At 40.0% G+C, this 25,953-nt stretch overlaps 1 protein-coding gene across 1 annotated transcript in view; it reads left to right on the forward strand.

Moving 5' to 3' along the window:
• The window catches only part of LOC111872163 (signal-induced proliferation-associated 1-like protein 2), a 139,308-nt gene that overhangs the window by 108,417 nt on the left and 4,938 nt on the right, over nucleotides 1-25,953 (forward strand). The window contains exons 4-19 of the mRNA XM_023865755.2: nucleotides 8,011-8,171; nucleotides 8,970-9,094; nucleotides 9,662-9,900; nucleotides 11,231-11,492; nucleotides 11,901-12,007; nucleotides 12,728-12,862; nucleotides 13,580-13,820; nucleotides 14,284-14,539; nucleotides 14,850-14,965; nucleotides 16,236-16,476; nucleotides 18,778-19,191; nucleotides 20,679-20,838; nucleotides 22,264-22,553; nucleotides 23,423-23,646; nucleotides 24,971-25,144; nucleotides 25,483-25,698. Coding sequence (XP_023721523.1) covers nucleotides 8,011-8,171; nucleotides 8,970-9,094; nucleotides 9,662-9,900; nucleotides 11,231-11,492; nucleotides 11,901-12,007; nucleotides 12,728-12,862; nucleotides 13,580-13,820; nucleotides 14,284-14,539; nucleotides 14,850-14,965; nucleotides 16,236-16,476; nucleotides 18,778-19,191; nucleotides 20,679-20,838; nucleotides 22,264-22,553; nucleotides 23,423-23,646; nucleotides 24,971-25,144; nucleotides 25,483-25,698 — 3,361 coding nt within the window. The remainder of the gene's footprint in view (nucleotides 1-8,010; nucleotides 8,172-8,969; nucleotides 9,095-9,661; nucleotides 9,901-11,230; nucleotides 11,493-11,900; nucleotides 12,008-12,727; nucleotides 12,863-13,579; nucleotides 13,821-14,283; nucleotides 14,540-14,849; nucleotides 14,966-16,235; nucleotides 16,477-18,777; nucleotides 19,192-20,678; nucleotides 20,839-22,263; nucleotides 22,554-23,422; nucleotides 23,647-24,970; nucleotides 25,145-25,482; nucleotides 25,699-25,953) is intronic.

A 25,953-nucleotide genomic window follows, 5' to 3' on the forward strand; every position in this document is an offset into this window, starting at 1 on the left:
GGGGCATGCAGGGATGGTATTAACTAATTATCGGCGTGAAATCTGCATAAAATTGGCTTTTATACTACTGTTTATTATAAAGCTTACAGATCTAGGCTTCGTTGTTACCTTAGCACACAAAATTCAGTGCACTCTCATTTCACAGACGGTAGGACTATTTGAACGAGTGATTGGCCCGTCGCAAAGCCGCTGCCAAAACACAGGACAACATAAACACAGAAAAACGCATACACACATCAAACATCCATGTCCTGAGTGGGATTCGAACCAACGATCTCGGCTTCCGAGCGAGCGAAGACAGTCCATGCCTTAGACTGCACGGCTACCGTGACGGGCTGTGTTCACGGATACCAGTCTGAATTGCGTTTCGTTGCCTTAGAATGTTACGTCATTCATAGTAGCAAATGGCCGAAATACATTGCTTTCAAAGATGACGTCAAACAAAAATGGCTGAAATTAGGCGGGATAATTTATATGGAACATAAATACAGATGATATATTTCTCGTCAGCACCTCGTAAATATAGAATTAATACTTTTTATGGTCAGTAATAGGTTCGGTGTAATTGTAAAATCTGACTAACAAATAGTTGTGAACTTTTAAGTAATCTAATTGTTTAGAATAGGCCAAATGTTTAACTTTTCGTATCATTATAAAAGGGCGCCAGGGCGCCAAAACTTTACAACCGGTCCTTCGTGCTAATTAACGAGTATTGGTAGTAAGTATCCACTTCATAAACTTGTAATATACAATTTAAGAAGAAATTACTGTTGCAGAATTTACGGAATTACTCTGAAAGTTACACTGAACAGTTTTTCATTACGGTTACACAAGACGTAAACATAGTCCCTGCGCAGCAAGCGAACTTTTATAAACTCGTTTATTAATGTTTTAGACGACTTTTGGTTCACTCGAATTAATAAGGAGCTAAATATACCTGCAAGGTGCGTAATTAGTGCAACTTACGGTTTTGGGCACTAATCCTACCACACAGAAGGTTGAAAAACAGCGGACTGGTAATCTAGCCATCCTTTCCCACACACGCGCAACAGCTCACTGTCGCCGTAGGTTATGTGAGTTAGGGGCTGGTTTGATTCTTTCGAGAAATGTGAAACCTATCGATAGTGCACTTTATTGTACAGTGGCGTATGGTGAGAAATATTTTACATGAAAATCAAAATCAGTCGGCGTTACACATTCAGGCATCATTAAATTTCACGCAGAGAAGTTGTATGTCTCGTCACCATAATGTAGGGCAAAATCGTAACTTAAAGAACCAGAACCAGTCGTGGTGGATGCACGATCATGTCCTGTGGCTAGCTTGGGTGCTCGGTGTGTTACCACAGTTAATTTAACCGCCTTTCTTGTATATTTTCTCGAAACTACTTTTCGGTTAAACTACGTTAAATTGGCCAGTGCTCTAATTCAATATTCTGCACTCCTATCAGGCCTCTGTTTGCAATCGTACCGGCAGTGGATGATGACAGGAACATACGCTTGACACCGGGGGGGGGGGGGNGGCGTTATTTATGCGAAGGAACTGAGGTAAATCATGAAACAAATCCCATCAGGATAACATTCATCCTATCCGAGTTTCAACGTGGAGATTTGTGTCGACAACGCTGAACTCCACCGTCACCGAGTCTAAGCTCTGTGACGACAGACGGGGTTCGAGCCCCAATGTGAACAGAGGATGTCTTTGTGTGGAGTACTCTGTGGAGCGGCGCAGTGTAGAGGGTACCTGTCTGCTTCCTATCCGTGAGGTTTTCGGTTATAATATCTCTCACCAGATCGGCTATCCTGAAATAAAATGCTCGACTGCCTTTTATTATCCACTCAGATACATCATTCATAATTATCCTGCCATTTGATAATATACCTGTGAAAATGACAAATAACTAGACAGAAAATAGCTGGCCTTTTAAAATAGTGAGTTAAACGTTTATTTCGTGTGAGATAAAGCTGTCGGGGCCTGAAGCTGATTACTGACCTCTGCGCTTGTGACGTGTTCTGGAATGCATAAGGTTTTGTCTTCACGCCCCCTATACGAAACAAATAAGCTTTTTCGTCATATTTTACGAGCTTTATATTCTTATAACTAGTTTGTTCTCTCTTTATTGTTAATTATATAACTCATTAAATATGTAGTCGGCATAGAGACTGGGTACAGGCTGGACGACCGAGTGGCCGGAGTTCGAGTCCCCGTTGGGTCAAGAATTTTCTCTACGTCGTCCAAACAGTCTCCGCACCATACCCAACCTATCCAATGGGTACCGGGACCTTTTCCCCGGTGTGAAGCGGCCGGGACGTGAAGCTGACTACTCACCTCCAACTAGTGCCGAAGTCAAGAAAGCGTGGATATATACATCCATTATCTCATACGTCTTCATGGCGTAGTGCTTAACTAGTTAAGCATAGGGACAAACTTTACCAGTTTTTGCATTTCATGGAATGGTGCTGCACCGAGTGTGGTGTTACGTACAGTACGCCACTGCATTGCTCAGACGCAAGTGACGTCACAGAGCTGAGAGAAACAAAACAAGCGAGTGACGAGTAAGACACGTGTGTACTACCACCCCCACCCTCTTCCTAAATCTTCGCTACTACAAGGTTAATACAAGGTTATAAATGTCCAACATGTCACCTTCTCAGTTCAAATGAGCATAAGAATCCGTGTTCTGAAATGAATGGCGTTTATATGAAGTAATGTTTGTTATTAAGCAAACGTCAGTGTCTGAATAATCTAAAATTATCAGAATTACTTAGTATGACTTAGCAAAAAATGCGCATGCACTGTAAACCATCCAGATTACCCAACTTCGTTATCTGTTCTTACACGTTTCATTCATTCGCATTAGACGTATAAATGTCTTGAACGGCACATTATGGCCCTAGGTTCATCTCCAGAGGTCACTGTAAATGGAAGTCCGTTGAATGATTTTATTTTACATTATGTAATGACGTTAGAATTATTCTAGAGAAATTCGGTTAAGATGAGGTGAGGACCGACGTGTTTAACTGCGTATTCTAAGAGCAATGTACACCTTTTTCTCTAGCAGTTGGTAATTATTTTTTCGGTCAAAATATTTTCTGCAGTTTACGAAGGAGGATGAGCTGGGTAGGGCATGCAGCACGAATGGGGAGAAGAAGGATATAGGATATTGGTGGAGAAGTCAGAAGGGAAGACACCACTACGAAAACCAAGATGTAGATGGGTGGACAGTATTAAAATGGGTCTTAAATAGGATGAGGTGGTATGGACAGGATCGATCTGGCTCAGGATATGGACCAATAGAGGGCTGTTGTGAACACGGTAATGAAACTTAGCTTTCCATAAAATGTTGGGAAATTCTTAAGTAGCTGCACCGTTGGTTTCCCAAGAAGGGGTCAGCTCCATGAAGTTAGTTTAGTTAATTAGTTACGAAATGTGAAGTTTCATTACCGTGATCACAAAAGCTTACCTGTAGTTACCATTTCAGCACTGTTGAGGTCCTCGAGTCCTGTTGTTGTTGTTGTTGTTTTTTGTTTTTTTTTAATTTAAATGAATTGAACTGGTAATTCTATTGCATTAGAAGCCGATTTGTCCCCGGGGAAAGAGACCCCGGTACCCATTGGATAGGCTGTGTGGGCCCCAGAACCTGTCTGGACGCTGAGGCGAAGGAAAAATTCTTGACCTTACTGGTGCTAGAACACCGACTCTTCGGGATCCAGCCCGTAACCAGTCGCCATACTGACTGCGATGTGCCGGCTCCAGAAAGCATCAGAAGACGGGGGAAATCACATGATGAGTACCTGCATAAAGTGTTCTCTTCGCCATATATCATAGGTCTATCAAATCAAGGAAGGTGTAATGGACAGGGCATATAGCATGCATACCAGATTAGGAAGATAATAAAATTTTTCTCAGGCAACCCATCGTGAGACCTAGTCTGTATCTGGAAGGATGATATTGAAATGGTTCGTAAGGAGCTATAATATGACAATGTGGATTGGATTCATCTGGCTAACGGTAAGAAAAGGTGGTGGGGTCATGTGAGGACGGTATTGAATCTTCGGATTCCACAAAATTCTGAGAATTTCGTGACTAGCTGGACAACTGAGCTGCCCAAGAATGACTGTTCGATGACATTAGATTGGTTTAGTTTAGTTAGATGAATGTTAAAGGGTTAGAGGAAAATAACGATTATTGATTTATATTCACGGCTGGAAAAGAATACGGAAATCCATCGTTTTCTTTCGGGTATGCGTCAGCTGCGCCTTGCCTACGCTTTCCTTGTTCAGCACGTCATTCAGTTATCTGCGAAGGGTACAAAAATAGACACACACACACACATACGAGTGTTATTGGCATTGACGAAGGCTGAATTAGAAAGGTACATGGGTGTGTCGTGCCTTGTTGGTCTCTCGGTAGCAACAGGAAGGGAAGTCGCCACTCCCCCAATTTCATTACGACAATTCGTCGGAAAGGTAAAGTTGTCGCCGTGCTTAATTAATTAAGCGCTACGACGTGAGGAAGTATGAGGGAAGTGGTATGTAGCTCCGACATTCTTTAACCGCAGGAGTGGATGGAGGTGAGTGGCTAACGTCCTGGCCGTTTTACCCTGGAGAAAGACCCCCCCCCGTTACCCATTGGCTTCCTAGCCGGTCACGATGCTGTGGATGAGAGACAAATCACTTGCCTCTATCGGGAATCGAACCAGCATTCCTCTGCCCTTCGTTAACCTAAGCTACCCCGGCTCCTGCACGATTCGTTTAAACCGGCAGAAGACTTCTGTGAAATTTAAGAAGAGCCCGGATATCGCAGTCGGTATAGCGACTGGCTACGGGTTGGACGACCGAGGGGCCGGAGTTCGAGTCCCGGCAGGATCAAGAATTTTCTCTTCTCCACGTCATCCAGAGCAGCCCTGGGGCCCACACAACCTCCTATCCAATGGGTACCGGGCGCTCTTTCCCCGGGCGTAAAGCTGACCACTCACCTCCAATTAGTGCCGAGGTCAAGAAGACGTGGATCTATACATCCACTCCCCCGTACGCCTTCGTGGCGCAGTGCTTCATTAGTTAAGCACAGGAACAACTTTACCTTTTTAAGAAATTAATGCTGCCATATTGCGTTGTGAGGGAGCAATGCCGTTTAATTCCAGAAGTTTCAGAATCCAGTAATGTGTATCATCTTCCTTGATGCAGAAACCTATCGGAAAATCTGAAAGAAAGAGACCACGCGGGTGACCTAGACGTTGATGGGGGTGTGGGTTAAGTCGGATGTTTAAGAAATAAGGTGTGTGGATTGGATTTGTGTGCCTCCGGTAGGGACAAGTTTCGTCATGCGACGGGCTGATCCCCCGTCAAAGGAGTCCTACCGACTGTGTAAAGGATTATGAAACTGAAAAAGTGGCCAAGGCCCAACAAAGGGCCGTGGAACCATAGATAGGTAGATAGATGGATTTGAGTGCCAAGTTTCGAACTCAGATTAACACGAAGTAGCCTATATCTTGTCACTATGACACTCATCATAGGTCAACGTCACACACTGTTTGTTTGAGGGGCAGACGTAAGGGTTGGCTTGGCGCCGTTGCTTACCAGACAATTGACTAATGAAACAGTGTGAACCCGTTGGGGTGCTATAATGAAAAGCTCCGTATTCTCACACATTCGCCCTCGCGTTGCCAGAACAGGAAATTACATCCTACCATAGGCTTACCATTACCGTAAAAAAAATAATTTTTTTGTTGCGTCTTACAACGAAACGTTGAAAAAATGCGCCTGTTAAGTTAGCCTTCCTATCCCCATGTAACAGCTCCGGAATCGCTGGTGGATTGAGAGTTCTCTCATAGTTTATTGACATCCAAGTTTTGGTTAAAATTGAACAATAATAACGAAAGCTTTACACGAAGAGCTACCATCATTCCTGCCCAAATTTTGATCATGAATCACGCGTAATATGTATAGGAGTGAGAAATGTTTCCAATAGAAGTTGTAGAGAAAAATGAAACACGTGTTATGCTCAGTACACTTTTTCCTCAGACATTATGGTTTTAGAGCCAAGCAAATGGGGACCAACGCTTCATTTCCCAACATGTTACGAATGAATTAGCTTGTTCCATTTTTACGTGTCATTTTAGTGAGTGTATATATTATTTTCCTTGTAGTGCGTCTGTTTCAAACCGAAGCCAAAGCCCTCGTTTCAAATACCGTAACGTGTCGTTATCATCTCCAGTGGCACTGTTAGCTAGACATTAGTAACTACTGTAGCCTGTCTAGCCATCGGTCGCAATGTACAGTTAAGTTAGCTGATCCGCTAACCCCTTCTTCCATGGATCCAGTTCCTGTTCTTGTTTGGTCCTTTGTGTTGTTCAGTTCCTGTTCTTGTTTGGTCCTTTGTGTTGTTCTAAAAAATTAAATGTTTAACATGTGCTACTTAATCCATTCCTAACACTTTCATCACTAATGGCAACATCGAAAGACATTAGTAGATAAAAGGTAAAGTTGTTTCTGTGCTTAATTGATTAAGCAGGGAGCGTAGGTGAAGAGTACTGTCTTCCGGGCTATAACGCCGCGTAGTTCGTTGAAAGTGAACCGACGTTTCTGAAGAACATCGCCTAAATCTTCACGGTCGAAAACTAAGCCGAGTGAGACATCAACGTGAAGGAAGGTCGAAAGCAGAGCTACTTGCCACCTGCTTTCATGTTGTTATCTCGCTCGGCTTAGTCTTCGCTCCTGAAGGTGGAGACGATATGTTCCTCCGAAACGTCGGTTGTATTTCAACGGACAAGCGGCGTTTTATCCCAAAAGATAGTACTCTTCATAACCGCTACAAGAACCTCAAATCCTACATAGATGGAGGAGAGTAGTCAGCTTCATGCCCCGGCTGCTCTACTCCCAGTACACATTGGATAGGAGCGTGGGTGTGTCCCAGTGCTGGTCTGGGCACTGGAGTAGGGACAAATCTCTTGCCCTTGCGGGGAATCAAACCCTGGCCGTCTGTCCCTAGTTGATAGCAATACTGACTGAGCTATCCCAGCTCACCCTTGTTAGTAGATAAATCATATTTAAATTTCTAGTCTATCTTGTTCATAAAATGGGGTACTCTTACAGATTAAAGGCATTTGAAACCAGGGTGATGAGCAGAATATTTATACCTGTGAGGGAGGAAGTAGGAATAACACAAGGCTGGAGAAAAATGCATAATTTGTAATCTTCAACAAATATTATTAGCATGATCAGTTCAGTGAAGATGAATAAACAGGGCACATAGTATGCGTGGGATAAACAATATGTGTGTATACAATTTTAGTTGGAGAATGTGGAACAGAAAGAGCACCTCTAGATTGAGGATATTAAAATGGATCTGAAGGTACATGAGGGTGTGGGCTGTGATATCATACAATATGGTAATAATTTTAAAAGATCATGTGATGAGAATGCAAGGCACATGGCTGCCAAAACCAGCAAGGGTGTAATGTTGTATTTTAGCGTCCTGTTGCACTGATCTTCATCCATTATATGTAAGCAATGACCGTCTTTTAGTGCACTCAATTTCACCTGCCACTTCACAACATGTTTCGGCACTACAGTGCCATCATCAGGTGCTCTATTTACGTCAATCTATTTCATTGCTTGCCATTATGTCATTGTAAAATTTAAAAAGTATTTTAAAATGATCGTCAGTTATAATAAATGTATATACTAAAAACTTGTTAAGATTATTTATCTTATCTGTCCCAATTCTAACACCACTCATAGTTTCACCACTATGGGAGTCCTTCCTCTTATTCTCAGGGCATATCATGTCTCGTGTTGCGTGTTCCCTGTTTGGTTGCGGGTGTTGTAATCACTGTGTATTCACAGAAAATGCCTTTAATAATAAAATAAAGTATATGCTTCTTGATGTTTACTCATATAACTTGTACTATTTTGACTTTGAAGAAAGCAGTGCCACATCCCAGAATACTGCTTTCTTCATAGTCTCCACTGTGAGAACCTCAAATCTTACATATTTTGACTTTGTTGCAGATCATCAGAACTGGTTTGGAATGGACGAGAATCTGGGGCCAGTGGCTGTCAGCATTCGACGGGAGCGAATAGAGCGGCAGAATGATCCAAACTCTGCAAATTCCTCCTCGGCACCACCTTCACATGCTTATCATTATCGGCTGCTAATACGTACTAGTGAGGTTAGTCACATCATCTTATACGCTTAACCTCTTAAAACACTGTAGTTACTGTACATACCACATGCTTTAACATTGAAGAACTTTGCATTTTGTCTGAAGGGTTTCCAATTATTTCTCCAAATAAACCACCAACATTTGTCTGAACAGCATTAACTGATTTGTCTTTGTAAAGAATCGTGTGTTTTCCGTGAATTAGGGACTGAATCTGTAAATATTATTTAAGTTGTTACCCTGTTATTGTAGTATCACAGAATGGATGTTTTTTGAAAACTGTGTCTTAAAATTCGTAGCAGTGAAGACACTGTCTCTTGTTTAGTTTTCTGTTTAGACATGGATGAAAGATTATTATTCTCTGTATCCTTGTGTTTCTGAAGGACACTTGGGGTGCCAAATGGTTATGCTTATGTGTTAACAAAACATCTCTGTTCCTATTTTTTCTGCCCTTCTGATCTTAACTGGTTACTTCTTTTGGCATACAACAGCTGTTACATTTTCAGTTCTTTGGAGGTTGAATACTTCAAGACTTTTACAGAGATTAATTCACTGTCACATGGCAAGAATGTTTTGGTGAAAGTAACAAATTCTCCAACTCAGCATGTATATTCGGTTCACCATATTACATTTGTCAAACTGGGTGGACGGTTAGGAAATTATGAAAAAGCTAAATTCTAAATGTTGTTGCTAAGAAGTATACTCATAGTGTGAATTATTATTATCTTTATTGCTGTGGAATGTTTAAAATTACTTGTTCTAAATAATTGTTTATAAAATTACATGAATATTTTCTTTTCTAAATAGTTGTTTACATTGCGAGGATCAGTGTTAGAGGAAGCAATTCCAAACCTGAAAACATCAAACAGCAACAAAACTTTGAATACCAAGGAAGTGTTGGAGTATGTTGCACCAGAAATTCAGTTATCATGGTAAGATTTCATGGAGTATCTCCACGCTCTCTATGTCACATATAATCTTTATAGATTTGTATTTAAACCATACTTCAGTAGACTAAAGCATGGTTGTAGCCATAATGGCAGCAGAAAGTAGAAGGGGTTTTAATATTAAAGGGGTTCCTATAAAGTCTGCATAATATTCTAAAGCAGTAATTCTTTGAGTGGAAGAGAATTGATTCAATGTTTAACTGATGCACTATTACAATTAGGCACATTTTGTGTGACGTGCATGAACGTAGGTTGTTTCTGTGATATGTATATATGCGCATGTGTGTGTGTGTGTGTGGGGGGGGGGGGGAGAAATGCATACACACAGTTCCACCACAGTTTTCTTTTACTGTCCCACCATTTGATGAAGTGTTTCTGGTGATTATCACCATCTTTTGGAGGAGTGTCACGCTACATACCATACATTACTTATTGGTTAAAATAAGCGGTTATGTTCTTAGGTAACTTCTGTTAAATGGTGTGTACATTTTTTTTACCCCTCTGTAATTCTCTGAGTTACTTTACCTCATTTTTTATCTCACATGATTTCAGCTTGAGGCTAGGTGTTGCATCACAGCAAACAGAAGACCAGCTGCTGAAACTGGACGAACAAGGTTTGACAAACCACTACAAGGTCGGCATCATGTACTGCAGAGCAGGTCAGGCCTCAGAAGAGGAAATGTACAACAATGAGGAAGCAGGACCAGCCTTCCATGAGTTCCTCGATGCAATTGGTCAACGAGTAAGGCTTAAAGGCTTTGACAAGTACCGAGCTGGCCTTGACAACAAGAGTATGTAATAAATCTTGAAGAAAGTAACATGAACTAGTTTACTTTTACATAAAAGTGGAAAAATTGATGGAAGAAGATGAACTTCTATTTATTCCATTTGTGGTTTATTTAAAGATACATTAGTTGCTCAAATTACGTTGCATCAAATGATCTGATGCTTAGGCAATAATGAATTCATAAGGACATGGAGGGAAACAGTTATTACCTGATTCTGGCATTTGTCTGGAGTACTGAGGAAATCCACATAAAACGTCAGTCAGGATAGCCAGTCTTTGGAACAAAATTTGAATCATGGATCTCCCAGATATTAAACACAAGTGCATCCCACTCAACCATGACTGTTAGTGTTAGTGTATATGACTTCTGTGTGTAGTATAAATTTCTTGTTGGTTTGGCATTCATTATCATTTTAACTCAGCTTCTGATTCAGTGGGGCACGAGGTAGCTTAGTTGGTTGAGGCACTTTGCTATAAGCTCATTCGATTCCCGGTGAGGTCATTTGATTTTTCAATTCACCTAATCCTTCCAGGCACACTATGCCCCTGGGGTCGACTCAGCCTCTAACAGAAATGAGTACTAGGAATCTTTCTGGGGGTAAATCACGGCCAATGGTTAAGACTGACAACCTCACCGCCATCATTGAGGCTGTTGTCTAGAAAATTTGGGGGCCTCAACATCTCACAACCCTATGTGCCTCCCAGCCTATGACGGGTTGCTTTACCTTTTTCTTTTATGACTGAGCTTTAAAAATAGCTTTTTCTACTTAATCAGATTTCCATACAACAAATGTGGATGGTTAGCTATTGCATAAGAACAAATATAATTCTCAGAAGGTTTGATTGAATTGGATGCAGGAAGTGGGTTATGGTGCCGTGTGTTTATATAGTTACATACAGGGTGGTCCAGTGATGTTCCTTTGTTGCTCCAGTTCCAAAATGATAGTGAACTGTTAATTAGGCAGTGAAGTATTCTCACAGAATTTTATTCAGATAAAGTACATAATAAAAATTGAGGGGGGAGGCACAAACCCCCTTTGGCATTATTCTGCTATGACTGGCAGGATGATGAGAACAGAGAACACTCTGGGAGCTGTATCATCTGCATGTTGTATAAAAAGCTTACAATACAGCTATCTTAGCCCCTTTTACAGGTTGATCATCATATTTATAATCTCTTAACATATGATGTTTCATATTTATAGTTTGATGTTCCTGTCATATGTAATGTATTATACGAGATGATAGGATAATGAAGTCAGGAAGATTAACATCTAAACATATAATCATACTTCATTTGTGCATCATACTGACTAATTTATCATGTTTTCCAGCTGATTCTACAGGCCTGTATTCAGTATATTCACAGTACCAAGACTGTGAGATCATGTTCCACGTTTCCACGCTCCTTCCATTTACGCCAAACAACCGCCAGCAGCTACTCCGTAAACGTCACATAGGCAATGATATTGTGACCATAGTCTTCCAAGAGCCAGGTGCTCAGCCATTCACACCAAAGAATATTCGTTCACAGTTCCAGCATGTCTTCATTGTAGTGCGTGCAATTAACCCTTGTTCAGACAACACACAATATCGGTAAGACTTAGTTTTCTTTACCATTACAGGAGAGCAGATTAATTATTGATAGATCAGGTAGGGTAGCTCACTCAGTATAGGGACTAGGCTATGATCTGGATGGGTAAGGAACCAGGATATAATTCCCTGTTGGGGCAAGAGATTTTTCTTTCTGTACATCATCCAGACCAACTGTGGTACTCGCCCATCCTCTAAAAGCTCTTCCCTGTAGGTACAGCAGCAGGAGAACAAAGTTAACCACTCAGCTGTCTCCAGGGGCAAAGTTAAGAATGCAGGAAGCTATAGTTGTAACATTTCGTTGACTACACTTACTGAGAACAGTCTTTTTTAACATGTGTTCTGTCTAATGTAATATTTTGATTTTTATACATCCAACTTTTTTTAAATGTAATGGTGTTTTGGGTCTAGTGTTGCAGTGAGCAGATCGAAGGAAGTGCCTGTTTTTGGTCCACCAATCCATGAAGGAGCAACATTTCCAAAGTCCAAAGCCTTTTCTGATTTCCTTTTAGCCAAAGGTTTGTTGCAAGGGTTATTTATGTTGTCTTATCTGTTACATATTATGGTATCAGTGGTTTCAGCAAATTTGTTTCATGTTAAAGTGGATGAAATAGGGTAGAGGATGTTGCATTGAGCTTAAGACAGAGGTAATTGTAAACACTTTGAACATTGGAATGGATATTCAGGTTTCATAAAAGGTAGGAAATTTCTTGTATGGTTGAGTAAATATGGTAAATAAATTTGATATAAGTGTAATTTTAAAAAATGGATTCTATGACCATGTCTTTTTCACCCTGAGCTGAAAGAAGGGGAGAGAAGAAGAAATTTTGTTGACAAGCTGATTGAAGCCATTATGATTCTGATGGATTTGGTAGTTTGGGTGTTACAACATGAAGAAGAAACAGTTATCTGAAAATTCTCCAAGTTTGGGATTGGAAAATCATTGTTTGTATTGAGTTTTATTTCTCAAATCAGTCAGAAAGTATGAGACACTTACACAGCAAATACAGCTGGACAAGCAGTAATATTTCAGGACATGCCCATTATGGCACAGCCCTGCATGGTGCAAGCAATTTGTCATACAATTCTGTCTCAGTATTGTTTTGTAGTCTCTCATATACTTCATTTGCTTCAAAATTCAAGTAGAAAATTGTTTTATTTCTGTCAAGGCTGTCCTCATTAATCATAAAAGTTTTACTATAGACTTATGTCAATAGGTTTATGTTCTTATTTCATAGTAATCAATGCAGAAAATGCAGCCCACCGTTCAGAGAAGTTCGCTACCATGGCAACACGTACACGGCAGGAGTACCTGAAGGATCTTGCTAACAACTACTCATCTACCACAGTAGTTGATCAAGGACAGAAATTCTGTAAGGCTTCATATATTTCAGTGATTCTCATTTCTTGTCATTGATTGGTACAGTGGCTGGCTGCTCATTGAAGCAGTTTTCTTACATGAAGTAGCTTTTTAGGCAACCTTTATGTGCAGTAAGAAGAAACTTCCCAGGCACTTGTCCATCTGCCACATCTTTCAGTTGTTGAAACATTTGTTGAAGATTCATGTAATTTTGTATGGAAGTTTCTTACTGAAATTTGCTGTCAAAATAGAAATTTGGACATTACCTTCTGTAAGGAATGGAATTAAGTTAATAACATGCCTTCATCTTGTGCTCCTATTCCTGTTTCCCTTCCTTTTTCTTCTTCATTTTCTGCACTGCATGGTTTGTGCTCACATCTGTTCTTACTTCATAGCCATCTTTTATACAGTGTGTCTTTCTATTCCTGTCTTTTGTCTTTTATTTAAATGCTAGGTTTTCCAGTTTGTCACTCTCCTTTATTGTAATCTATTGTAGTATTTACTGAATAGATTAATTCTTTGTTTTTATCCTCACTTTCAATATTACCTAATCTGGTACATTCTTTTGACATTTCTCAAGAATTTCATGTCTGCATCTTGAATTTTGCTGGCATTTTTATTTTTCGAGTCAAAGTTTGGCTTCCATACAAATGTATGGGGGTTGCCATTGTTATATAAATTGCTATTTTGTTACTTTCCTGACTTTGTGTTACTTTTGTGGCTATTGCAGCTATAATGTCCTTCAGCAGCAAAAAGAAAGAACGTGTTCGACCTCGGTTTCTACCAGATGCCTTGCAGAGAGGTGCTATATCATGGCAAGTGGTGCTTGATGATAGTGGTCAGGCAGCCCTAGTGGACTGTTACCTTGGTATTTCAACAGACACATTAGTTCTTATTGAGGAACGGTCACGCGAAATTGTTTTTGTCATGCCATGCAAAGCTATACTGGGATGGTCGACACAAACAAACAGGTATGGTGTGATCTGTATTGAGATTATTAGGTGTTTTCTTTCATCCCAATTGATGAACTTCTTGCACTTGCAAATGTACTTAACTTTCTCTCATTGGCTCCACAGCCCTCTCAGAAACTTGACATTCTTTATGACAAGTTCTTTCTTCTCTGTTATTTCCATTTTTCCTCCATCTTTTCATTTTAACTCATTTTTGTCATTTCCCTAAATTACACATCTTGTCAACCATTGTTACATCTCTGGTGTATGCTGTTTTCCAAGGTGAAGTTGTTAGTCCCAGTACTGTATATGTGTGAGATAATGACAGTGTTGTTATGCGAAGTACAAATAAATAAATAAATAAATCATGCACTGAGGGTAAATGAGTTGGTTTGCAGAAGAAATTAGAAAGAGAAACAAGCTTTCATCCATATTTGTTTGGAGGAATGATTTGTTTTCCCCTAATTCTGTGTTGCTATTTCAGCCTGCGCGTGTACCACCACCAAGGTGAATGCACAACCCTTCATATGCGTGAAGGTGGCGACCGTGATGAGCTGATGGAGATTGTGGTTCGCCTGCGAGCTGTTACTGGAGGCTGTGTGGCACAAGAGCTTTCTTTAAGAAGAAATCCCATGGGACAGCTGGGATTCCATGTTCAGCCAGATGGAGTGGTGACACAGGTTGAAAGCCTGGGTCTCGCTTGGCAAGCAGGACTTCGTCATGGAGCAAGGCTGGTTGAGGTGAGTCCTCCTCAAATTACTCCTCTTGTATCATGTTTGTCTCTTGTACTGCCGAGACTGGGTATGTAAATAATGCCATGTCAAGAAAATTGGATAAGGAGTCTGTTGAGTCCAAATTAGGAGGTGGGAAATATTCAGAATCGAGTATTTTGCATTGCTGATCCATCTCTTAACCTGTCTGAATTATGATCAGTGCCTTAAGCATTAGGCTTATCAGATGCATATTGATTCATTCCAAGTTATACTCCAAACACAACTTTACAGAAGTCTTCATAGAGATCTCTGCAATTCAACTATTTTGTTGTTCTAGATTTGCAAAGTAGCAGTGTCAACATTATCCCATGACCAAATGGTGGATCTGCTAAAAACATCCATGATGGTGACAGTGACTGTAATTCCACCATTACCAGATGGTTCTCCAAGGAGGTGGGTATGCAACTTAGGTTTGAAAGTGTTTATAAAAGAGCATTGCAGAGAGAGATGATAATATTTGGGGTGAACTTGCAACATTTCACTTGACTGTAGCATAAAAATAAACAAAGTTTCCTGTCTGCTCGTGACTTCTGATCCACTTTCTTATGTCATGAAGAAAAACAAGCAGAAGTGGCCATTCTTTGCATGGAATATATTTGTATTCAGTGCCTGCGTCACAAAACTTGTATATAGTATTCAGTGAAGCAATAATGCTGGAGTTAAGAAATCGAAGTTGTATACATGTGATGAAAAGACAGATTGTGAATGAAGACTTAAATTGTATCCAAAAATCCAGTTATTTGCACATCATTTTAATAATCATTGCTACTCTACACTTTAGCAAGACTGGAGTAAATTTCATAATACTATGGCATATAGACCCATTGCTAGGTAACACCCATAACATACACACATGAAACAATTAAACAGGGTTATGCAACCCGTTTTTAAGTAGCAGATTGGTAAACATGCCTACAACAGCAGAATATTGTTGGAAATGGTGTTTCCTATTCAGTCCATGCAAAGTGGTTATAAGGAGATCGTTAGGGCCATCCAGTTAGTTGACGGTTGTCAGTTGAGAGGCAGTTCTGAGCGGGAGGCTGTGAAGAAAAGAGTCAGTTGCAAGAGTGCAGCTGAGAAGAGAAGACTTTATGTGTGATATTTGGAGTGTGTAGTTCAGTGAGACGGTTGTGGTTCCTGCATTAAATCCATTTCCAAAAAATAGCCAGTAATAGACTGAGGACACTAGTCTGTGTGTGTGTGTCAGTGATCTGTACAATGTAGTTCCAAGTGGTATATGCAAGTGGCTAGTAAATCCAGTATCAATCCTTACCCCACTATGGTCACACTCGTAAATCATGACAATATTATTAGGTGTTCTCTGATAGAGCTTTGGTAGCAGACAGAAGGAACAGAAAATGTACATTTTTATATATTAAAGGATAGAGTTATGATGTCAATACATGTTTCATGTGCAGCCCTCTCTTGTAGCATATGAACTATTAATTTTCTTTCATGAAACCTGATATGAACATAATGCCATTAGAGTCTGTGCCACCTTTGTCATTTTTTCATTTTCTGTAGTCAGTATACCAATATGATGACCATGCTATATTCTGACGCTAGTGTGATAGTAATGCTGTTTAATGTAAGGTATAATGTACCCTGGTTTGTTAAGTAGATGGACCTTATATATGAGACATGCATTTTTTTCTCCATTTAGGGGCTGCACATTACAAAACTGTCGATACACACTGAATAACTATGAAGGTGATTATGAAAATGTTTCTGGCAGAGGTGGAGATGACAAGATGGGTCGTAATGTGGCAGCTGCTGTGCCTGGGAAACACAGACGTCGGTATGAGAGGAGTTTCTCTCCTCCCCAGTCATCCAGTAGTTCAGGTTATGGGACAGGATCCAGCAGCAAATCTTTTGCTGATCCACGTTTTCCAGCCAACTCTGAGGTTTATATGAAACTAAAGTAGAAAACTAAGTATTCTCTATGACTAACTTGCTTTGCCTTAAGTCTTAAAAATTATGATGGAGATCTAACCTATTTTGAATGTTGCTTTACTGAATTTAAATTTCATGTGTCTCTAATATAATTTAGAAATTTCTGTTTAGTAGCATGGACTAGTAGGACACAGAAGTCTAACATTTTTAGATCAGAAATAATTTGAGAAAAGAGAATAATTTTTAGGAAATAACTGAAGTGAAAGAGCAGGGCTTGGAAGAATTGGAATGTAGTTGTCCCAGTGTGTCATGAAATCGGCCATTATTGGCCATCAGCAGAAGACATAGAACTGTAAAGGAAGTATTTTACACATGGTGTTGTTTGAGCATAGGTTGTTATTGAATTGAATTGAATTGAATTTATTTACATTCTATAAATCCTAAGCAGGTTAGTACCTTTGGATACAGAACAAGTCAAAAGGTTACATACATAAGTACAGGCAATTTTAGCTTAAAAATTAATATAACTTAATTTTACATCATTCTCTATTTACATTGAAGTATTCATCTAAAGAGTAGAAGGAATGAGCATGTAGATAATTCTTTAACTCTGATTTAAACTTTTTAGTATCATTGCCCAAGTTTTTAATACTTTGTGGCAGATTGTTGAACACTTTTATGCCAGTAAAGTAGACTCCTTTTTGATATACTGATAAAGTTGATGAGGGTAGGTGGAAGTTATATTTTTGTCTAGTATTCATGTTATAGACATCAGAATTTAATTTGAATTTATCTTTGTTGTAAACAACAAATAGGAGAAGCGATAATATGTATTGCGATTGAAGCGGTAGAATTTTTAATTTCTTAAATAATTCTCTACATGAATCTCTACTTCTACATCCTGTAATGATTCTTATTATATTCTTTTGTATTTTAAAAATTATTACACTATGTGAAGAGTTCCCCCAAAATATTAATCCATAGTTCATAATAGAATGAAAGTAGGCATGGTAAACCATCTTCAATGTTTCCTGTGACATAAAAGGCTTAATTGATCTCATCGCATAGCAAGCTGCATTTAATTTAGGTATAATTTGTTCAATATGTATTTTCCAAGACAGTGTACTGTCTACATGTATTCCAAGGAATTTTGTATCAAGTACTTTACAGATTAATTTGTTGGCATAACTGATGTCCAGATCAATTTGGTGGTTGTTTTTAGTTGTGAATGATATGTAATGGGTTTTATCAAAATTTAATGAGAGTAAATTGGCTTCGAACCATCTGTTTAAGGCTTCAAATACAATATTTATGTCATTGTATTGTCATTATTTGTCATTTATGTCATTTATTGTAGTAACAAACCTTTTGTATTAAGAGGTGAAACAATTCAAGATGGTCTCTTACAGAGAATTGTAATGGAATGTTTTTCAAGTAATACTCTTGAAGTATTGTCTGTCCTACCTCTTCCATTTCACAATTTATAACCATTCTGAGATTAACTACTTTCTGCTTAATGTGTTGTTTTTCTTCTATATTTTGAGGTTCCTACCAATAAATGATGTGGGGTGCTGGAAATATTTCTAACTACTTTCTGCTTAATGTGTTGTTTTTCTTCTATATTTTGAGGTTCCTACCAAGAAATGATGTGGGGTGCTGGAAATATTTCTAGACTTCACCATATATCAGCCCATTGTTTAGTGCATGAAGGCCAAATGAAAAAAATAGCCTTCTTGGTTGATTTGTTTAACAATTTAGAAGTTTGTGACAACGGTATATTAACACAATTATTGTGTCTTTGGACATTATTGATCATCCTGTTTTTATTTAACGTTTTGAAGACAGGATTATGTCTCTGTCCTCAGGTGGAACCAGGTCCTTATCTCCAGGCCTTCAGCAGGTGGCATTATATCCCAGAAGATAGCATTCATCATAATCATTTCTGTGAAAATCTGAAATACTACAACTCTTCTCTTTTGCAGAGTAGTATCTTCAGGGATGTAATGCCATGTAGTCTGCAGAAGTCCACTGATGTTTTGGAGGAATCTATTGGCTCCTTCAGAATAAACCACGCAAGAAATCAGCAAGAATTAGAAAACCCCGAAGATGAAGCCCGTACATTCTTCCAAAGCATTGGTGGACTTCTAACAGACGGTGCAGTGTTACACCCCAGAACATTGTTCTTAGTCACTGCAGGGATAACCTCAAATCCATTGAGGTTATCTTTCACGTTTATCAGTTATTTAGGCGTACTATTGCGTAGTTCTAGAAACTGAATGTAGTTGATACAAATGTCCTCTTGTTCTCTGCAGGGCACAATGACTAGTTCATCTAGTGGTCATTCAAGTGATGATCAGTGGTACGAGCTTCTGGAACCAGCAGAGCCTGACGTGTCTGTTGTGGTTCGTGAATCTCCACCCCCTCCTCTGCCTGCTAGGCTTGGTTCAGGTGGGGGCAGTGCCTTTCAACAAGTGCCCCCCAAACAGTCACTGCATGGGGGCAAGTTGCCTGTGCAGGCAAGTCACTCCTTGCCTCTCAATCCCTTAGGGAACTACTCCCTTCCACCCTCTGCACCAACAAGGTACAATCCAGGTGGTGACTATGAGTCATCAGCACACCATGACTTCAAGCTTGGTGAGAAAGTGACCTGCCTCAAATCCTCTGGAGGAGAAGCAAGACCTGTGCCTAGACCCACCCTAGACTACCTCGTAACTAGAACACCAAAGGTAAGGCAGCATGAAGCTCCTACGAGTACATTGAAATGTCTGATCAGATGTTCATTTTGTCATCTTCTTGGTTATGTCAATGTGTTGTAATTTGTTAGGTGGGTACCAACATTATGGAGAAACATGGATGAATGAATGAATGAATGAATGAATGAATGCATGCATGCATGCATGCATACATACATAAGGGGATGGGCATAGACCAGCCCTTGCACCACATCCCCCTCTGTTTCAGCCCTTCAGCAATCCTAGTAGTATCTTATTTACAGAGATGTCTTTATAGTTGCCTGGCTCCATAAAATAGTGACCCAGGTGACAAAATTTTACAAAAGCTATGGCCTCATAATCACATAGGATATGTGTGGCCGATCCGTCTTTTTCCATGCATCTTTCACAAGTGGGCCTATTTGTCAGTCCCATTTTGAAGAGGTGTCCTTTCAGGTGATAGTGTCCTATAAGTAGTCATGTCACCTATCGCAACTTGTTTCTGTTTAGTTTCAATAATTTCTCGGCTCTTCTGACATAGGGTTCTTGTAGGAATCCTTTTGCCTGTTGAAGTCCTTGTTAAGGACTCCAGGTATTTTTGATTGTCTATGTCCAATCTGTTTGGAGGAACATACGGCCATCTACAGAACCTGAGGATGGAAGCAGTGTGTTTCTCCTAAACAGTAGTACCCACCTACCAGATTATAACAGATGGATATCTGAGGAAGGCTACAGTAAGGATCTTCACTGCTATGTAAAATTCTGAATTTTATCAAAGGATAGGCATCAGACGAAGAGAGACACCAAAAACCAAAAACTGATGCCAGAAGCAGCGTCATCAGCAGCAACTTGAAGCACAGAGCAAATGATGCTTGAGATGGTTCAAGTTCGTATAGCAACAGGCGTGACCAGAGTGGTTTGAACAGCTGTTGTACTGCGATGTGGAAAGCAAATGGAAAAATTACCACATTATCACTTTTCCTGGATAGTCTCTTTCCAGAAACAGAGATATCATGTATGTGAGATGTTTCCTCTAGAGACAAAACAAATGGGAGGGGTGGATAGAAGTGCCCAGAAGACGTAAGAAGATGCTGGATGACCTTGGGGACAGAAGAGGATATTTTAATTGAAGGAGAAAGCTCTAGATCGCATTAAGTGGAGGAGCTGTTTTGGAAGAGTCTGTGGACCTGTCATCTAACAGATTACTGATGAATGAATGAATTATAACTTTGTTGCTGAGACTCCAATTTCCACATCACATTACACTCTGCCATATTATGGATCTAACCAAAACATTTCTAGTCTTGAAATAGCTTTTAAGTAACAGTTATAAGGTAGAAGATTTTATCTCTGGTGTGTCGCACTTGATCAAAATATATCCTCCATTGCAGCCAGATTAATACTGATCTTTCAGTAATTCTGTGTACTACATTCACTATTGTGTGGTGTCTCATAAAATTTTAAACAGCTATACCATGTTCAAGTTACATCATATTTTGCAGATTTCTGATTATTCCGGCCACCAGCATGCAGCTGTTGAGGTGACGAAATCATCCAGCTTGCCACCCGACTGTGCCACTCTCCGAGGACTTGCTGTTAGTGATGGTCACTCAACAGACACCAGTTCTGCCAGTGAGAGGCTGTTTGGGGCACCCAGTGAAGGTAATACCCCTGAGCCCTGCATAGAACCCTGTACTACATTCATACTTGATACATGAAAGAAAAGACTTATATATGTTGCTACTACATTGCTTTTAAAAATGATGATAAACTGCAGATGTGTGATGCATGCAGCATGAATGGGGGAGATGAGAAATGCAGTGTCTTGGTTAGAAGGGAACCTAGGCATAGATGAGAGGTTAACAATGAGATGGATTCTAGAAAAATGGGACTTAACAGAATTCGTCTGGCTCTTGTGAACATGAAAATGAATCTTCTGGTTCATAAAAGGTGGGTAGTTTCTTGACTAGCTGATTGACTGTCAGGTTTACAAGAAATACTCTTTTTCCATAGAGATAGTTATGCAGATGCACAGAGTCCTTTATGATCAAGTTACACTCTTAGAAATTATTTCTATGAATAGACTGGGGCTATAAACATGAAACAGAATGGGTTATGTTGGCAAATAATGAATGTTTTCATATGCGTGGTTGGTTCTCTTGCAATCTATATATAGCATTGACAGGAGTGGTGAAGTAGAATGACAAATTTCCCACTGCATGGCCCTGTCAGTCACCTGATTTCACCACACCATACTTTTTTTTTTTGTGAGGCTACATCAGTGCATTGACACCCCCTGCTGCAAATCTTGGGGCACACGGTAGTGTAGTTGGTTGAGACACTGTGGTCCTAGCCAGAAGGTCATGGGTTCAATTCCCGATGAGGTCATTGGATTTTTCAATTGACCTAATGCTTCGAGCTCCATTGTGGTCCCAGGATTGACTCAGCCTCTAATGGAAATGAGTACCAGGAATCTTCCTGGGGGTAAAGGATGGCCAGTGGATAAGGCTTACAACCTCACCACTATCTGTGATTTGACTGTCTAGAAAATGTGGGAACCTCAGTGTCTCACAACCTTATGGGCTTCTGTGACCTGTCACGGGGATATCTTTACCATTTACCACAAACCCTTGCTGCACTGTAAACAAGGATTGTTGCAAGTGGTGCCATGGTTGTAACTCTGACATGCTCACTCATGTGTGGGAGGCAGTGTACTTGCAGGACACCACATCAAACGTCAGAAAAGCTCGAAAATGCAATGGAGAAGAACATCTCTTCTTTACTGACACTGTGCACTTTGTGTTTATAGCCGTATTCATTATGGAGACTTGATTGTTCAAAAGTATGATATATTTAAATAGATACTGTACAGTGACAGCAGGCATAGATCTCCTGTTTTGTGAATACATGTGCCTCCAGAACAGTTTAAATTGAGACTGTATCTATAACATTTTGTATTTCTACAAATAGCGCTTTGAATCTGAATATCATAAAATTGTCAGATTTCTTATGTTCTGTATGCAACATAGCAGAATATAATTTAGATATTTTTAAACAACTGAAAGTGCTGATAAATGTGTCCTATAGATGAGCTGTCTGCAGGAAGCAGTAATGTGTCACCTCGTCTCCGACGCTCAACAAAGCACTTTCAGAGCAATGGTGCTGGTGGTGGAACCCTAACTCCATCTAGTAGTGGTAGCAGAAACCAAAGTCCTCGTCCAAGGGACACTGGTGAAGCAAGATTACGGCCCGGAGTTACACCTCGCAATTCATCCAATCGGAATAGTGCCAACTTAACAGCAAGCACATTGCAAGAAGATCTCATGAGGCTTATAAATCCAGATTATATGGCTGAGAGAGATGAGAAGATTAGCAAGGTGGGTTGTTATGATATGAAAAGGTAAACTGTTGTGTTTACTTTCATGACAAAGTTGTATTGTAGTCTACTGAACTCTTTGTCATTGATATGAATGATAACTGTAAACAGATAGTGCTTGTTTCTTGATTTTAGTACTTGAAATGGGACATCAGAAGATCCTTTATAACTTTGTGTGGCCAGTATATTGACATTCGGACACATTTTCACCCCAAGACAAAACTTGTATGCCAAAGTATTCATTAGACATTGTAAAGAAATGAAATGTGTCTAGCTACAACAGTTCATCAGCAGTTGTTGTAAGCCATTTGTACCACTGTGTGTAATTGCATTCCTATTTTGTGCTGTAATAGTGAAGAAGTTAGTTACTGATATTGATGTATGTTTGTGCATACATGTATCAAGCGCGACTACAGAGAAAGATGACTTTTTGGAGTATGCATATGTTTTATTTGCATGTTATGTTATTAGTTTTTATGTACGCTACTTACACAGGTATCATTTCTGTATTCAAAACTATGGCTCCTAAAGAGTGAATATGCAACAGAATTCACTTTTTAATAGAATAAGGTAGGAAAAAGAGGGGAAAGGGATAAAGAAATGGAAGATTGGGGGGTGGGGTGGAGTAGATGTGAAAGAAGTGATTCAAAGTTAAATTTCAGCAGACTTTTTGACTAGTTTAATACAATCACACCAAATGGTGAATCATAAATGTATGAATAGTGCCCTAGTCTTATACAGTTTCTGTGCTAGTACAGGACTGCTGTTTAAGCCTTGGCGTATTTAGTGGAACATGTATGGTACACCTTGTCTGAGTATTTTGTTCTATGTAGAATTATGTAAACATGTTTGATTGCGATGGTTTTTCAGGAACCTGCAGGAAATGGTGCAGTTGCTGGAAAAATCCACAGTAGCAGTAATGGTAGTAGTAGTAACGGTGGTAATGTAAATGATGCAGCCATTAATAATCGATCTCGTTCTCGAGAGAACTTGTGTAACTCTAACATGAATGGACCATCACTCAGTGTTCTTCCAGCCTGCCAGTCTGCTCCAGACCCTGACCTACACACTAGGGAGCAGCATGGAAGAGACCAGTAAGTTAATGTTTGTATGTGAGATACATACAAGGCACTATCCTACAAGCTGGAAGGTCACAGGTTCAAGTCCCAATGAGGTCATTGGATTTTTATCTGTTGACCTAAACCTTCCAGCCGCACTATGGCCCTGGGGTCAACTCAGCCTCTAACAGAAAAGAGTACCAGGAATTGATTAAATTATTTTCCTGGGCAGTAAAGCATGGCTGGAGCATAAGGCTGACAACCTTACTGCCATCTTTGAGCCGATTGTCTAGATAATGTGGGACCCTCAACGTCTCACAACCCTATGGGCCTTCATGGCCTGTTACAGGGATAGCTTTACTTTACTTTATGTGAGATAAATTATTATATCTCAGAAAGCAGTTGTTATACACATTTATGGGTTACACCATTAAAAAGGGAAATTATCAAGTTTTTTTCTAAGTATAACTTTCTCAGTGAATTTCGATGTGGGATCCCTTGGTGGCATGATAAATATCCAGACAATATTCGACCTCATTCCATGTTCATAATTTACTCACTTCTTGGCTCTGTGGCCCTCTACGGAACTTGACCTGCTCTGTTACATATGCCCATTCTTTTGTTATCCTTTTTTTATGCTGAACGATAGAGGAATCAGGTTTGCAACAGGGCGAGAGATTTTTCAGGTCTCAGCACCAGGTCTGTGGCTCAGCCAGCCTTCTCTCCACTGGGTACTGGGTACTCTTTCCTTGGGGGATAAAGCAGTATAGGCATGAAGCTGACCAGTCATCTCCATTTAGTGCTGAGATTTAGAATGGTGGAGCTATACCTTCACTCCCCCATACATCTTAATGGCATATTGATTGGTAATTAAGCACTGTGACTGTACCCTTTAAGACAACCTCTGTGGTCTAGTGGTCAGAGTTCCTGGCTACATATCCAGAGGTCCAGGTTCGATACCCTGTGCTACCAGATTTTGTGAGAAGTAGTGGGTCTGGAATGGGGTCCGCTCAGCCTCGTGAGGATAATCGAGGAGCTGTTTCAGGGAAATAGTGGCTCTGGTCTAGAAAACCAAAATTACTGGCCGTGGGGATTCATTGCACTGACCACGCGGCACCCTCTATCCACTAAAGTTGGCACTAACTTTGCCGACAAGCAGTGGTTGTTCGGTCAGTATAGTTCGCTTGCAGACTAAAACCACAGAGTTTGTTGTTTTCACTATACCCTTTACCGTTTGGATTGTTAGATGTGGGAGTTCAGTTAATTTATTTTCTAAGGTTAAGAAGACCCTTAAAACTTTAATTTTAAGGACTGAACTTTAACACAACATGTGTGTGTGCTCTTTTTTATTTTATTTTAGACTTCAGCATGCAAGAGACCAGCATGCAAATAGTAGCAGTAGTAACGTCACAGCAGAGCATGGTTCATCCGGTGAAGTGATTCTTACTCTAGCAAGACCAGCTACAGTCATATCCAATGCAAGCACAGCTTCAAGCCCAGCACCTAGTGAAAATAAACTTACCAAAGAGGAGAGGTAATCATCATCACGTGTGTTTTCATTGTGAGAATAAGGCACCAAGAAGATAGTATGTTCTGGGATGTGACACCATGGAATCAGGGAGAAAGTTACCTATGTGTTGGAGGAACATACTGCCTCCATCTTCAGAATTGAAGAAAAAGCCAAACAGGGTTGCTTCTTATTGTTTGCTTGCTTGTTTCTTTGCTCGGTTAGTGGGAATGTAGGCAATATCTTCCTCTGAAATGGTGTTTAACTTGGGCCACACTACATGACATCCCTTCCAGGAGATAAATACACTTCATAGTCAATGCTGTGAGGGCTTCAAATGTAACTTATACTATATTTGGTCATAGATTATCACCACGAGTGACAAAGTTGGCAGAACCCCTGCTCCTCCCAGATGCACGGGAGATGGACTGGCCTAGTCTAGTGGATACGGCAACGCGAGCCATGATGCAAGTACCGCATGATGAACCAGTTCCAGAAGCAGCTCGCAATGGGGAAAGCCTAGGTCACTGGGTAGATGATGTGGCAGAACGTCTTGGACTCGATGCCACGGTTGCCAACATGTAAGTTTTAAAAGTATTACCATTTTTACAAAAGAAAAATTGTAGACTTTTGATAATTTCTGTTATGTTATATGCATAAGCACCAAAAAGTATGTCTTTATAAAAATGTGGCCACTATGACAAACATACCTGAGAAGATACTGATGAGGATTTCGGTTTGAAACCCCCCCACCGTGCATTGCTAGTGCAGTGCCCTTTGTTAATCATACATGTTAATGTTCTTGAATTATTTTAACACATTAAGCATTTATTTTT

The sequence above is a fragment of the Cryptotermes secundus genome, unplaced genomic scaffold (genome assembly GCF_002891405.2).
Source record: "Cryptotermes secundus unplaced genomic scaffold, Csec_1.0 scaffold581, whole genome shotgun sequence".
Taxonomy (NCBI): Eukaryota; Metazoa; Arthropoda; class Insecta; order Blattodea; family Kalotermitidae; genus Cryptotermes; species Cryptotermes secundus.